The sequence below is a fragment of the Prenolepis imparis genome, unplaced genomic scaffold (genome assembly GCF_030444845.1).
Source record: "Prenolepis imparis isolate NDT839.2.m4 unplaced genomic scaffold, iyPreImpa1.0 SCAF_5, whole genome shotgun sequence".
NCBI classification, from domain to species: Eukaryota; Metazoa; Arthropoda; class Insecta; order Hymenoptera; family Formicidae; genus Prenolepis; species Prenolepis imparis.
In genome coordinates, this window is record NW_028141163.1 from 556,715 (window position 1) to 573,121 (window position 16,407).

The 16,407-nt window shown below is 35.2% G+C and overlaps 1 protein-coding gene across 3 annotated transcripts in view; it reads right to left on the bottom strand.

Moving 5' to 3' along the window:
- Phlpp (PH domain leucine-rich repeat protein phosphatase) overlaps positions 1 to 16,407 on the bottom strand; it is a 69,038-nt gene that overhangs the window by 34,602 nt on the left and 18,029 nt on the right. For all 3 annotated transcript variants that reach the window (XM_083038454.1, XM_083038453.1, XM_083038452.1), the window contains exons 3-4: positions 10,230 to 10,383; positions 5,496 to 5,630 (exon numbers count right to left, since the gene is read on the bottom strand). In XM_083038454.1, the coding sequence (XP_082894580.1) occupies positions 5,496 to 5,630; positions 10,230 to 10,383 (289 nt within the window). The remainder of the gene's footprint in view (positions 1 to 5,495; positions 5,631 to 10,229; positions 10,384 to 16,407) is intronic.

A 16,407-nucleotide genomic window follows, 5' to 3' on the forward strand; every position in this document is an offset into this window, starting at 1 on the left:
GTTTTCAGATCAATGTGCTGTGTACTACAACTCCGCTATTGCACGCATCGGTGAGTGAGAAATGGATTATTTTATAACATTTCCATAGCGGTAATGGGAGTGTATACATATAATATGTTGAAAATATTAAAATAATAATGTTTCAAATAATATCTTATGTTATAATATCTTATTCACGATTAATATTTTTTGACAAAAATCAGCTGATAATTGTCAAAATTATTAATCGAATTTAAAATATTATAACATCCCTTTCTAAAAAAGGCATATTAAGTCGATTTTCGCGAGTATTGTTGCATCTTTTCCGCGATGCTGATTGACTGTTTCGATTCGCATTGTGCGTTATATTCGTAGTATCGAGAGGCTGTCATCGCGAAAGTTAGTACTTTAACAGTTTGTTCAAAATAAAATAAAATAAAATAACATGTTTGAAATAATATGTTATAATACTTTATCCGCGATTAATATTTTTTGACAGAAATCAGCTGATAATTGTCAAAAATATTAATCGAGTTTAAAGTATTATAACATATTATTTAAAACTAATATTATTATTTTAATTTTATTTTGAACAAACTGTCAAACTGCTAACTCTCGCGATGACAGCCTCTCGATGCTACGAATATAACGCACAACGCGAATCTTGACAGCCAATGAGCATCGCGGAAAAGCGACAACAATAAACTTCGATATATGCGAGTATCGACTTTACATATCTTTTTTAAAAAAGGAGGATTGTCACAATTAATATCGGTAATAATAGTAGTAAAGACTACTGTGTATTGATTCTTCAGAGATGATACATGGATCATTTCTCTTTTTTTCTTCCATTGTCACATCATTGTTACATCAAAGATCATCCAATCTTATACTATATAGAACCGTTCTTAGCTCTCGCAAATATCTTGTGTATTTTCAGCCTTCTTCGCGTACAAAGCGACAAGCGTTATGTTAATTCAAGTAATTTAGCTGAAAGAATTGAAAAAAGCGCGCGATATCCGCCTCTCTTTTTCTCCCTCGCAATATTGGTTATTACGGAATGCGGACTGAACAATCGCGCTTTGCCATTGTTCGCGAATCGCGGTGCAAAGCGTCGGAAAACAGTTGAGGCCGACGATACTTTGTTACAGCTGTTAAGCTATATGGCGCACACACGCGGTTGGCATCGTTTCTCGATGAGACTGCCGTGCAACTAATTTCCGCGTTCTGGTTCGAAAACTAGACGTCCCGGAAAGTTCTTGCTAGCAGCTCATTAAGTTAGAATTTAACAAGTTTAACGTGTTTTGTTAACTTTACGTAAAAACGAATAGAATAAATGCTTAGAAGAGACAGTAAAAATTAAAACCGTTTCTCTTCAGGCAATCCACATGATCAAATAATGTATTCATATATATCGTTAAATGCCTCTCAAGATATTTAAATCTTTCTCAAAAAGGTACAAAGAAATGTAGTTCATTCACATTTTATCGCATTAAATATATATATATTTTAAATAGTTAGGTACTTAGATTCTCCGGCTCTTGATGTGATAAAATGGTACATTTCTTTGTACCTTTTTGAGGGATATTTAAATATTTAAATATCTCGAGAGGCATTTAATGATATATGAACATATTTTTTGATCACATGGATTGCTTGAAGGAAAACGATTTTAATTTCTTTTAGACATGAAGCTCCGCTGTTAGTCTTTATATATATATATATAAGCATTCTGCGATCGAAATTTCAGACTTTACCAAGATACTTTTCCAAAGATTGAAATACATAAGAGGACCGATATTAAATTCATAGCGCGACAACTTCCGGTTGCCTATACGGCAGGGAGAGAGATTGCCGAATATTCGTTTCCGAATCGTAGGATTTCGGGCAATTCCTAATTGAAGCCAGCGGTGGCCGCAGCTTAAATCAGTAAATGCCGGCGAGGCTGACCAACTTCCGGAATAGCTACCATTCTACAGTCCATGCTAGATTGTGGTTCCATTTGCAAGATACGTATCGAGCAGTGGGCAATTTCCTAACAGCGATGCATAGGGTGTGTATACCGCGATGTCCACGCGCGTTTCTGTGAAATCGGTGAATGCTTGTTAGGATAAATTAAACGGTGGATCGAAACAGGAAAGAGCGTTTAAGAGAAATTATCAATCTTCTTTAAGTTTCTAAATGTTTGCATTGCCCGAAAATGGAATAAAATATGATATATGCTATTTGAATTATATATAAGTATCATATATAAATTATAAAATATATATAATATGAAAAAATTCAGATAATATTTCATTCCGAAATTTATATACACAAGGCGTGCTTTTTTAGACAATTTATAAATCGCGCAAAAATACGTACTAGATATATATATGTATGTACATATATGCATTATTAAAAACGACACGTGAAATTATAAATAAAATTCTGTCTCGAATGTTTTGTTTATGCGTCGTTTAAAGCGGGCTTGAGTTTATCAGATTCTCAAGTTTAAAGTAAATGGTAAATGGTAAAATCGTCAAGCGAGAGTAGAATCGCTCCAATATAGAGAAACGTCGGTACAATGGGAAAACTCTTTCGGATGCGTGACTGGGAGAATGCTAAATCAGGATTGGGGGATGACACGGATGCTCTTCCTTCCGTCACGTTCGCTGGACACAAATCTGAGAGAGAGAGAGAGAACGATGTCCGAGAAATACGATTGAGGAAGGAAAGGACCGTTCCGGGGAAGTTGTTCGCTGTTGATTCAGCACGGATCCGCGATAGCGAACACCTGTTACCACGGCTATCCCGAGTTTAATCAAGCCCTCGGCTCCCGAAGGACCCCCAGGCCTCTCCTCCCTTCCTTCCGCCCGTGACTGACGTGATGCCGTTTATGGGACACGCTCGTTAAAATCGGTCGTCGATCGTCAGCAATGTCCCTATGTGATATTCCGATCAGCCTTTCAAACCGGAACGCCATTTAAACAGTACGTTAACTTCTATAGGTTGCGCTTCAAATTTCACAGTTCATAATCACATAGAAAAATATTATCGTTGATATAAACCTATGTAACGGAAGAAGCTAATTTGACTATTGAAAATGTAATACTTTTTTTTGCCATGCTGTATTTCTTATCTCGAAGTTTAAAAAGCTATGCTCTCTTGAAATAATAGTAGACTTTTAGTATTGGTTTTAAAGTTGAAGCGCGTAACGCGTAGATATCTCTTATCACGAAGGGAAATAATTAATTTGTAAGCTTTACATTATGGATTTCAAATATTAATGTAATTTTTTAAAAGCCTTTCGAGAGGAAAGAAAGAAGAAGCAAGCGCGCAAAGCGCTTATATCGCAAAGCGCGATATCGAAAAGGAAAATGTTTATTCTTATTCTCTCTCTTTTCTTTTTTCCTCTTTTTCTCTCGTTCCCGCAAAATAGATTATTAATTAAACGTTGCCATGTAATTCTGTACCTTGTGTACAAACTTATGTAAATAGCACGCCGTGAAAGCAGCTACAGTTACTTCAACATGGAGGAGTCAGTAGTTTCAGAATTATAAATCCATATAGATAATTAAAACACTGCACTTTATTGTCTATATAAACGGATCAATTCTGCAATAATTATTTGAAAAAAACGCGCATATCTTTTTTTTCCAATAGACACCGAGTCACAATGATATTATATGTAAAATAAAATATACTTTCCTTTTTTTGTAAGAGAACACATTTCAGATAAAATTGAATAAAATGAATAAAATCGAAATTCAGGATAGAAAAATAGCGGGATCAGAATGTGTTCGATGAAAATTTTTGCACTGATCACGAATAACTCGCTCATCTGTGCGCGACACAGATTCAATAGATTCACGTTAAACAATTCAACATCTTTTCGACAGCATCGTCAATTGACAGCGTCGTCAATAGACGCGCCGACACATGAAATATCGATCGGCGTAACTTTTCGGGTAACATTCGCGCGTATGGCGCGATTCGAGTGAAAAATCGCGTAAAATCGCGAGGTGGAAATTTCGTGGGTATTTCCGCGGCCGGACGGAATGGAAACGTATAGTCATTTCACGGGGAAAGGGAGGAATTGTTGTGATGCGGGATTTTTGGCCATCTTGTCGTCGACGTCGCGCGCATTTATGGCCTGGAAAATGCCGAATGCGATCCTCGTGTGCGCAAAGGAGGCGAGACGCGATTCCGGTCACGTTCGGCAAAGTCGCGTCCAACTTCGTTGTCATTTGGCGGAAATGTCTGAATCAATAGATGATTTCGTATGGACGGACACGACATGATATTGTGCGCCGATTGTGAAATGGGTGTATCGTAAATCTCAAACAACGATCGAATCTTTATTTTATGGTATAAAAAATGTCAATAAGAGTAATAAATTTTAATGTATATAGCTTATATTTTTTTTTTGAACTTCTATTTGTTGGACATTAGTATAGATATTTTTTATGTATACATATTTTTATCTTCTTTTAAAAAGGTTTTTATATACTACAGCGTATTTTGTATGTTGTTTATTCTACTATTGTAGCATTATTTTTGTTATATTTAAAAAATTGTATCGAAATTCACCACTTTTAACATTTTTTAACGAAACAACTTTAATATATTACCTACTGTATCTATGCTGTAAATACAACTCGCGCCATTTTTCTTAACGATAACGATACGCGCCGTATCTGAGTGTTCGGCGACGTAATTGCCCGTCAGGACAAGATAAATCCTTTCGGCCGAAGAAATTCTTGATCCACGGCACGCATCCTGATCGGTGACAGGATCCTTCCGACGGAAGGATAAGGGACGAACGTAGATAAATCGTGATGTTTCAGGTGTCGGAAACTGGGAAGCGAAGAGAGGAAAAGGGGAGATACGTGGGCTTTGATCTCGCGATATTTTCCTTTCCGGCATCTTTATCTTCCCTAAGGGAATCGCCGTTTGCGATCGTTTACATAAGCGCAGCTCAAAGATTTTGCGGAACGGCTCTCGATATATATATATGTTAATTTATACATTGAATCGTAGATAAGCATCATCTCTTAATATTGAAGGAAATCATCTTTTCATCGCTTATAATATATTCAATAACGAATAATATATTACGGAAATTATTATATTATTTCTAAGTTTATATATAAAAGTCTATATATATTCTAGATTGATTTTTTTTAAGTCAAAAATTGGCGCGACAATTTCAAAAATTATTTCATCGCCTGTTTCCTGAAAAAGAGCTCCTTTGAAGCTCTTCAATTACGAGCGCGACGCTATAAGTCTGCAAAATTCGATCTTTCCTACATCAAGCGCTAATTTCACGAGTCCTTCCACGAATCCTTTTTGGAAGAAGAAAGGAGACAGATACGATTGTCAGATAATTCCTAATCTCTTTGATAGACGCTCAGGGGTTGTTTCCCTCGTTCGCGTGGATGTTACTTACAGGGGCGCGAAACCATGCTCTCCCTCCCTTCGTTCTGAATTCTCTTATCTCAGAGATTGGCAGGATCTCCGAGTGGGACACTTACCCGGATAAAGGAAGAGTCTGGAGCCGATAACGGCCAGAGGTCGCCTTTTCCACTGGGGAAAAACCAACCCTTTTAACACCAGAGTGTAACCGCAACGGCTGTATCCCGCCAGGTCTGGTAACGGCGATGCTGGTCCTGGCAAAAGGAAAAAGAGATAGAGCGGTTAGTAACTACGGCTTTAATCAACGCGCTCTTTAGGTGACGCCTTTTAGATACGCGTGACGCTTTTCGGGAAGGATTGAGGTTCTACTACGATTTTACATGAAATTCGTGATAAAAAGAGAGAGCCTACTTATTAAAAAAATAATTAAACTTATGATTCACATTATAAATAATTTATAATGTGAATCATAAATTTAATTATTTTTTAAATAAGTAGGCTCTCTCGAATTTATCTGTATTACATTTTTGATAGATTTATATTCTTTCGAGAATTTGAAGACACGATCGTCTTTATAGACAATAAATATTTAAACAAATATTTCTTCTTTGAGAGAAAATAAAAAATATATACGACAGTTATAAATATTCTTACATATATAATATATATATGGATAATACGAAAAAAATAAAAGATAAATCCATTTAAATATATTACATCAAATTATGATCTTTTTGTATGAGTACTCTAATTGATTAAAAATATATATGAACTTGTCATAAAATATTTATTTTTCTTTCTTTATCGTTTCCTGAGAGTTTTCGCTGACTCTATTCAAAACTGCCCTATATACTGCGGCATATGGAATTTTTCATTGCATATGCGGCAGCAAACGGCGTGAGAGGAAATTGAGTTACGTTTACAAACAGAGATGCGAAATTCCCGGGGAATTTTGCAGACCATACGCGACACACGCGAATCAAAATGTTATTTTTTCGACTCATTGTGTAGCGATATAGACCTTTAACTGCTCTGGAGAATCGGCAAAATCATCACAGCCGGCTCATAAAAAATATTCGACGTTATATCGCGATCGCAGTTTTCATTTTTTTTTCAACATGTTTGTCTGTCGTACAATATATACCAGTTATCAGCAGTATCTCTCAAAATAACAGCTTTAATATTGTATTTTTTTCTTCATTCTTCGCGAGGAAAAATTTATAAATCTGTTGAGTTTTTATTTAATACTTCCAAAGAAGCAAATTTTGTGAAACTTATTATGTTTGTAATCTCGTAAATTATAGTTGCTATGTAATTTCCTCAAAAATCTAGAAAAATTACTTTGCTTGAACAGCAGTTTGAACATTTTACAAGAAAACCTATTAAATATCGATATATAGAAGCCAATTGTGCGCCAACATAAATATGCAAAAGAGGCTGATTATTCAAACAAAGAAATAAACGAACAATTATATTCTCGGCAGCATGATATTTACTTACGAATCTGTAAATATTGGGCCACGTCGCCGTCGGTGAGAAATGCTCGCGAGTTTTGCTTCCGCTTCGCCATTTCTCCGCGATAAAATCCAATAAATCGTGCGCGGTTATTAAAGCCAGCGTGCGTACGGCTTTATTGCAGCGTTGCAGAATGCCACAATTTTCAGTGATTTCAAAGGGAAAGCAATTTATTATGCGCGAATTTAAATTCTGCAATCTTATTAAGCAAAAAAAAAAAAAAATATATACGATCAATTTGCGTACTGGAATTACGATGATTGACGATAACGAAACTTTCTCGCGCTTGAAAATGTAAGAAATCGTGGGAAGCAACGTTATACGTATGGATAGTTGAATCCTGGATTAAAATCTCTGTTATATGTTTCAAATCTAGGTATTATCTAAAAATATATATTTAATTTTCTATCTTTCTATAATGCAAAACAAATCGATCGCTGAATCTACTCGGAAGCGAATCTATTTCCTCCGTAAAAAGTGTGAGTTATTTGTCATTTAACTCGTAATGTCTGAATTCTGTTCTCGGAGACGAAAGTTTCCGCGGGAAATTACAGACGAGAAGCCCGGCAACACGATAATCGGCGTTTAACGTTTTGGCTTAGCTAAGCAGGCGGTTATGTCGTTTGCTGGGTCGGCGACGCGCGAGAGCGCGCACTTCCGGCACTTCCGGCCAGGAAACTCTCGTCGTTAGCGGTTATTATGGTTAAATATGCTCGCGCCGTCTGTTAGATACATTTGCTGTTTTAACGCTCGAACCCCCAGGGGGCCCCGAGGATATCAGCAACGTACTCTCGCCTCTGCGATTCTACGCCATGAAACGTCAAACGATACGTGAACGCGCGATATCGCCGGATATTTCGCAGTCCTGGCATGGAAGAATCGTTAGTTGAATTACGTTAAGTTAGATAAACGAATGCGAGAGGGATAGTGTAGGTAAATATATCTGGACGGCACATTGTGTGAATATTCAGATTTCTGGATTATTCGCGGTGAAAATATACTCGCATTTTCGATCCCATTTCCTCATCCAGACACGTAAACATCACGTTTAAAATTTGTACAAAACAATTAAATTCTACAAAACAAATGTTGCGCAAATTTGAATATTCCAGCTTACGGTCGTGGAAAAAAAAAAGTTAAAAATTATATTCTATGAAATATTTATATTTCATGAAATATTGTAGGTGAGAGAGAGAGAGCAAGATATGTACGTATATCGATTTGCACTTGTTCAGATGTGCGTGAAGCTTTGAATTTATCGCGCTTTGATTATTAAGAATTTACATTATTCGACGCTTGAGACACGGGGACTTTTAAAATATACACGCTTTTTTTACGCTGCTCGTATCTTTGCATATATGTGTATCCTCGCTCAGTTATCTGAATGTTGCATCTTTCAATAATAAATAACATATATAGGCGCGTGCGTAAAATGAAAAATACGCTAGAAAAATCGCTCGAAAGTCGGAGTCTGTGTGACGTAAAAGTGTTTAAAATTGTCAGTTTTCCCGATGTATCAGTTCCCGACGAAAAAACATGGTCGCGCGAGCATCTCTCAGTCTAGCTGGAATATCAATCACCGACTCTTTTCCAATATCGTCTAACGGCGAAATGTTGCAGTTCATTCTATGTTTTTCTTTTTTCTTTTTTTGTTTCGCAAAAACTATTTTCCGAACGTTCGCGACGGTAAACAGAAGTCGAGAAGGCAATTTTCGAGTTTGTCCACGAGAAGTAGCAGTTAAGTAGACACGGACAAGTAAACTCTTTACAGCGTGAAAGAGTCGCCCCGAGCTCTCTCGGATTACATTTATAAGGCAAACACGAGCTAAAGCGGAGATATAAATTGGCTTATATACATGTTATTACTCTTATTAAGATCATAATTACGCGCGTCGAAGGAGTAAGAGTTATCGCGCGAGTTTCGCGAAGAAATCGCCGGGGACGGAAAAGAAAAAGAAGAAAAAGTAAGAAAAAAAAAAAAAAATAAATAAATAACGCAAAATATAAGCGAGAAAATAAATGTTTCGCGACGACGACGTGACGCACGTGATACTTTAACTTAATTAACTCGGCTAAATTGCGCCACGTAAGTTACGTAATGCGCTCCGCGAGTTTATATCGTCGGCGACCGAGCGGAGCACAGAAGCGCCCTGAAATTGCTCATTAATAGCGGCAATAACGTTATAATTAGCGGAGCACGCGCCTCGCTCGTTGTTTCGTGTCTCTGTAGCGTCCGCGAAAGTACCTACTTACATACAGGCTCTCTCTCCTGTACTATGTGCCGACACAACAACTGTCGTACACAGAGTGTTCCACTTAAGTTAAGAGAACCTGGCGTTTCCGCCCCAGGTATACATATATCGAAATACGGCGAGCGATCGTAAACGTAAAATACATAGTATATGAGAATAAAAGTTTCACTTTCGCAATAAATGTGCGACTCTACAGAAGAGCGCGATTATGATATAGCGAGTTAGCAGAGCGTAGAGTTGCCCCTCCTCCCGCTTTCTTTACGGTAGAAAAAAATCAGAGAAATGTGCCAGAATATGTGATTCTCTTCTTGAAGCCAATTATTCTCTCTCTCTCTCTCTCTGTTTTTTTTTTTTTTGTTTTACTTAATTGAGGAACTAACGCGATGTAAATGTAAATGATAATATCGGAATATGTGAGAATATTGCATAATTATGTGTCCCGTTAAATATGTTTTCTTATCGCGATAAACGCACCGGGTCAACATAATCAATAGGCGCGCCGCTTACAATTAGTCAAACCGCTCGTCTCGTTAATTAATCATCATCGCGGCCTTGGTGCCGACGACGCCGGGAATTAAAGGGGGCGCGATTCCTCGCGTCACCTCGCGAGCGCAAAGTTGATGAGGCGCTAGATGACGACGGAAGTGTTCAACTAATGCAATTAGTTCGCGCACATCGGTCCGCGTCTCTGAAAGAGCAGTCGAATGATGTAACAAAATCCGAGACGCTTTATAATTACCAGGGGGGGGGGGGGATAGCATTTACGTAAAGCATAATAAAAGTGTGTCAATTCGCACTTTTATAGCGAAGAGTTTTTAAAACCAGTCGAAATTTAACAGAATTACTCATTCATTTTGATTTGAATGAGAAACTCTAATTCCTTAATGATTATTTTAGAAATTAATTCGCATGAGAGGAATAATTGTGGTAACATTTTAGTAAAACATCTTGCATATATATTATCGATTAAAATTATTTTTGAAATGTACAAAAGAAATGGATAAATATTAATGACAGATTTTTATATATATAATGGCTCGTAAGAGGAAGGAAAAAAAAATACCTTCTGCTATGATTCATACTAACCTACATGAAAGCCGACGAGATGTCTGAGTTCGAGATCAACTCCTAGACGAGCGCGTCTTGACACATCCTGGTAGCCGAGCCTTTGAAGAAATTGATCCTGAATCTCGAGCGGCTTCTCCTGGGATGCCAACCTCCTGCCTGGCTCGCCGCCATACTGGAATATGAATTCATGGAATGTTTATTTTAACAAAAAGCAGGATGAATAATATTTCGCGTTCATCGGGGAAAAATGAAATTCGTGTGAAGAGAGCATGTAAACAAAAGGAGCAAAACTGCGACAATATTGCAAAATTCAAGCAAAATTTTTACCAAACTATGAAATGTTAAGTATATGAGCAAGGCAGAGAAAGTTTTTTTTATTATTTATAAATAATATTTTGAGTTCTTTATAAATATTAACAGTCAAAGTCTCTCATTTTTCTTTGATCATCTCATCTCTATAAATTAAAACTTAAATTAAAATTTCAACAGTTGTGTACGTGTATAAAATTTCGATATAAATATATTTTTATCATATCGTTTTCATCTCGCACAATGCTCATTATAATGTTCGATGAAAGTTTCTAATAGAATTAAAGCCGAGACCTAATAAAGTATGTAATTTTAATATCGATATTATTGCGAGCAAAAGAAACCATTTCGCAGTTTATCGACGCTCATGGAAGTCTTGATAAATTCTCACGATCAAAGTTATTCTTTAGAGAAAGAAGAGGTTTCATCACTTCTGCTATAATTAAAAAAACATTTTAAAGCAGTCTCCTTAGATCTTCTTACAATTAGTTCGTAGCGACACAGGCATTTTATGCTTCCGAAAGTATTTTCTCGCCAATAAAATATCATCATAATATACCCCAGAAATCTCCTAGCGAAAATTTAATCGCAAAAATTAATTACCGAGCTATTTAACAACGTGGATTCAAGAGTGTTGAAATAGTCTGAAGAACAAGAGTTGATAACGAAAGTGTAATTAATTTGCAGTTTTTTGTTAATAATACAAGTTCAATAAATGATTAATTAATTTTTATTGTTAATTAAAAAACTTTGAATAAAAGTAGAAAATATAGAAAATTAAAGAATATTTTAGCTTCTCAATTAATATATATTAAATTTTATATATATTTATTCGGAATAATTTTTCCGAATAAAATATATTTATATAATAATTAAATAAAAAGTATTTTCTATTCTCTTGTAGATCTTTAATAAAAATGCTTCGAATTTTCTAAATATAAGAATTTTAAATATGTTGGTTAAATCTTTGAACAGTGTACTGTACAAAAAAATTGGAGTAATTTAAATTTAAGTAATTTCTAACTATGCGCTCTTAAAACGAAAGTTAAGTCTACTTTCAGAACAGCTGCTCGTAATAAATTTTAAATCTCGTTGTAATGATTTAGATAGATAATCTTTCTCTGCCGTCACAAGTTAAATACACATTCACGTTAAAAATGTCAAACAGACATTTTAGCTCAAGTTTTCTTACAAAAATTATATTATATATAATGAGGCAATATATTTACATCATCTTCTAAACAACATACACATATATGTATGTAGGGAATTATCTTGTAAACGATAAGGAGGCTTGTGTGTGTGGAAAAATTTCAAAAGTTCTTTACTTGTAATAATATGATTATACACGTCAAAATCAATACGATCTAATCGATGGTCAGGCGAGATCTGCCCGGTCGCTTGGTTCGCCGAATCTTTTTTCCAATCTCACTGCTCTCGAAGTTTCTGTTATTTTTGTCGTTTGTCCTCGACTTCATAATACGATAATAAATAATAGGCGACAATACTCGGTTATAAATCTTAATCTGACCTACAGGTCTCGTCGCAAACGTCAATGTTTTCTTATGTTTTATTTTTCTTCATTTTCGAGTTCGCTTTTATTTCGCTTTCGTCCTACACTATTATATACTTATTTATATCTAAAATAAACGGTTTCAGATAAATTAAATTCCTACATGTATATAGATATCATAAATATCTTATATAAAGTGTGATGTTAAACATGCATTAAATATAAACTGGTAGAATTATTGAGTTTTCGCAAAATTTAGCCTGTTATAAATTTCATCAATGTTCTAAAAATAGGATTTCTCTTTAATTTTATATACCGGAACTCTGATGCATTATCGAATTCTTCAGATATATCTGAGTAATAGGTTGTCCTTTTTAAAGTCCAAGATATAGCGGTTTTAGATGCCCCCGTGAGCTTTCGAAAATAATTCTGGACTGGTTGGTTTCTGCAGGTTTATAGGTCACGTGTAAGAAACTTTTTAATAATTGTAGACTGCAGGTGAAATATGTTTCTCAAGGCTAAAAATACATTGTATACATAGGAAGTTAACACAGTTGTGTAATAAAGTATAGAGTATACACAAATTAATATATCTTTCGAATAAAATATATTTTATTTAAATTAATCTTTTAAGAGTAATTTGTATTAGGTATATCAATATTATTTATTCGAGCAAAAGCAAAAATTTGCTTATAATCATAATTTTATAACAATTCGAAATTTAAAATATCTGAAGACTAAAATAATAACTTTTTTTTACAATTTTTTAATAAAAAATCTTTTATTTTAATAATTATACTTAAAAGGAATACAACTTGTCTTATAAATTTTTTCAAATTTTTTGAATTTACATAGAGAATTGTTTTAAAATTATACACATAAATAATTTTTCCCTCTGCATACGAATAAATAATTAATATATTTAATATTGATTATTTAAAAAGATTAATTTTATTTGAAAGACAAATCGTTACCTTTCATCAATAAATGTTAATGTGAGAAATAATTGAAAAAAAGATGCGCGCAAATTTAATATAACGCAATAATCTCACAAAATCTAAATATCTAAAATATTGACAGTCTCTCTCTGTCAAAAGGACCGTGCATTTGTGCGTAGCACATACGTGATTCTATAATTACGTTTGATCGTCAATAAAATTTTGAAGCTTTCTCGATATCTCGGGAAACTTGCTCCTCTTCCAATCGCATTTATTTTGCTTTTGCGTAAGCTGCCATCGTTTCGCCGATTCTGTAAACTACTCATGCAAAAAGTCCCCGATTCATTTTGAAATCTTCGTATTTTGAGAATTTCCGGTAGTTTCCAAGTTTTGGATCGGGCCGTCATTCCCGACGGATTCTCTCCGAGAAACTCGTCTGTCGGATCGTCGAGTCGGGCTTTCAACGCGTCACGTCAATCGCGAACTTTCTCGGAAAAAAAAGGTCGTACTTTGGTCAAACATCTCCTTTAGGGTAGCAATCGGCCGAACTTTGGTCGGAATTGTGATCTTCGCGCGGAGAAGTTGCCGCTTCGCTAAATCATTTTGTCGTCGCGACTTGCCAGCGTTGAAAATTCGGTCTCTTTAAATATTCACACTTACAAAGTAGAATATACGATATTCTCTTACAAAAATTATACGCTAATAATAAAATCATGTTCTTACAACATTAATTGAGTTGGGTGAATTTCTCTCTGCCGTTCATTTATCCAAGTTTTCAAATTAATATAAATCTAATCTCTGTCTAAAGAAATTGTAGGGACAGAGTTTATCTATTGAAATAATCGAGTCCAAATAAATAAAAGAGAATCCTTGTTTCTCGATTTCATTTCATCTATCAAAGTGTCAGTCTATTGCATCCCCGAGAAATCGTAACTTTCTTTATTAAACAATTCAATTTCTATCATTTTATATTAATATCTTATAATAATTTCAATAAATTATATATATTTGAAATGAGTATCTAAAGTTATAAAAAAATCAACATTATCAATAAGAGTTACATTATTATGATTTCGTGTATTTTAATGATTTAACATTTGACATTTCACGTCCAATCATTTTGAATTACATCATCAACTTTATAATTGTACCAAATAGCAATTAATATTGTGCCATCGCAATTTCATTCGATTTTTGCTCAATTGACAATCCAATTTGCCCGAAATCGACTCGCACCCGCCAAAATCTCTCCTAGAAATCTCGCGCTCGCGGGGCTGCCATTTAAAATGCATTAGAGCCATCTATTCGAGAGAGAGAGAGCGCGTTGCCGTGTATGTCCTTCGATAATTCCGTAATCCGGGAAACGCTTTTAATTCCGTTGAGATAAAACTGCACATTCGGCGCGCAAGGGGCGGCATTAGTCGCGACATATGCGCCGTAAAAAATTGTAATTCCGGAAAGTGGCCTGTAAATAATAACCCGGTTAGCCGCAAGGGGTAGAGAGAGAGAGATTAATCACGCCACGCATTGGATAGCGAGCGAATGCGGTCGCTCGTGTATATATCACCGTCCCAGCGCGGCGGATTTTCTAATTTTTGTCCTGGCTAATCCCGAGCAATCCTCGCAATTCCGACGCAGGATGCGCGGGGCTTATTAGAATAAAATTTTGATATAAGAACGTTCTCTAGTTAAAAATATTTCATTACGCCGCTGATTTTCATATTTCTTTCTTCCGACGTTCTCTTGTCTTCGATGTTAAAAATTAATATTTTTTTTACATATATATGTAACGATGTTATATTGACTTTTATCCAGAATTAAACCAGTCTATCAATTAAATTTAATTGGCAGTAACCATTTTTTATTTTGATTTTATTATGCAAAATTTAAAAATATATTTATATCAATAATTCCAATATTCAAGGTGTTTTTGTAAAAATCTTTATCGCGAAGTAATGCCGATATAATATCGATATATTATGAAAATTTCGGTCATAAATCAGATTTAATATTCATATATAATGGAAATTTTTGTTATAGATTGCCATCTGACGTTTTAATACTATATAATTAAACGTTTTTAGCATTGGATTTTCTTTTATATGAATAAAAATAAAAAAAGAAATGGTACAGAAAATTGCTAATGAAATTATTTCGATCTCACGTTTCGCAGAATCCAGTCTGTGCGGCACATCATTACACATGTATACATTGTACACGTATACCTAGAAAAGTGCTCGAATGTCGAGTGTCTGTGCGGTATGTACCTCGATTTTTATGTCGGGTCACGCGGACCTTTTTTGACTAGTCTTTTGTAATCAACATACAGAACCACGGTCGGAATTATTTGAAATGAAAGCTGCGAAAAAAGAAAGTAAAGGGGATCATTCGGGAAACATTCGTCCCGTAGACAGCGGAATGAGAGAAAGAGAGAGACGATACTCTTCATTAATGAAGAGAGCTTAATTAAAGGCCCGAACACTTTTGCGCCACGCGGATAATCATATTTCCGCGTGCAGAACGTCTCGCTCCTGGTCTGGAATTTTCGACTTTCTCGCCACATTCGCGGATTTAGAATTTAATTGCTACCACCGAGTCAGCGGTAATCCAGTCTCTTGACTTGTACCTTGAAGAAGCAACGAGCTTACCACTTTGAGCCTTAGACGCGATGTCTCTTTGCGTTCGCACTACATTAAAAAAATAACGATGATTAATCATTCAAGATACTTAGGATATTTCAAAAAGTTAGAGTTGGAATTTTTCAAACAACATAGTAGGACGATTTAAGAGAAATGTAATTATATATTTTTTTGATGTTTGAAATGTTTAAAAGTATAAATACTGAACTTTGTGAAAAAAAATTACTTTTTCCCGATTTTAATTACGTTAAGTGTTAATCTTTAGATTGTATTATGTATATGTGCAGGAGTAGTTGAAAAGATTTTTTAAGTATTCCTAATGAAATTATATTCCGTTACGGGCAAGGTATATTAATAGCGACATTGAATGAGGTTGAATTGGGAGCGATTCTGATTAAAGTCAAACTCTTGTGCCCCGAGAAAAGTATAATGATTCGATATAAAAGCAATTGTTCCTGTTAAAATGGAGAGTTAATAGAGTAAGTTGAGGTAAATGAAAATGAATCAGTCGCCGCCGAACGGGAGTTTTGAATTTATAATATTCTTCATTTTCTGCTTTATATCATCGCGGCAACGTAATGAAAGCCGCGCTTTATCAACGCTCGAAATTTATTGTTTCTTTCTCACTTCTTTTCAGATCACGTCACACACATGTCCGACATTTAATTACTGTGGTGAAGGATTGCCACGGCATCAAATTACGAAGCATCCTCGTGGGACATCGCTTGCACATCCGATAGCTTCCATAGTTGTGGCTGATTAACCAAGTGTAAAGTTTCGCCGCCGTGAGATTATGT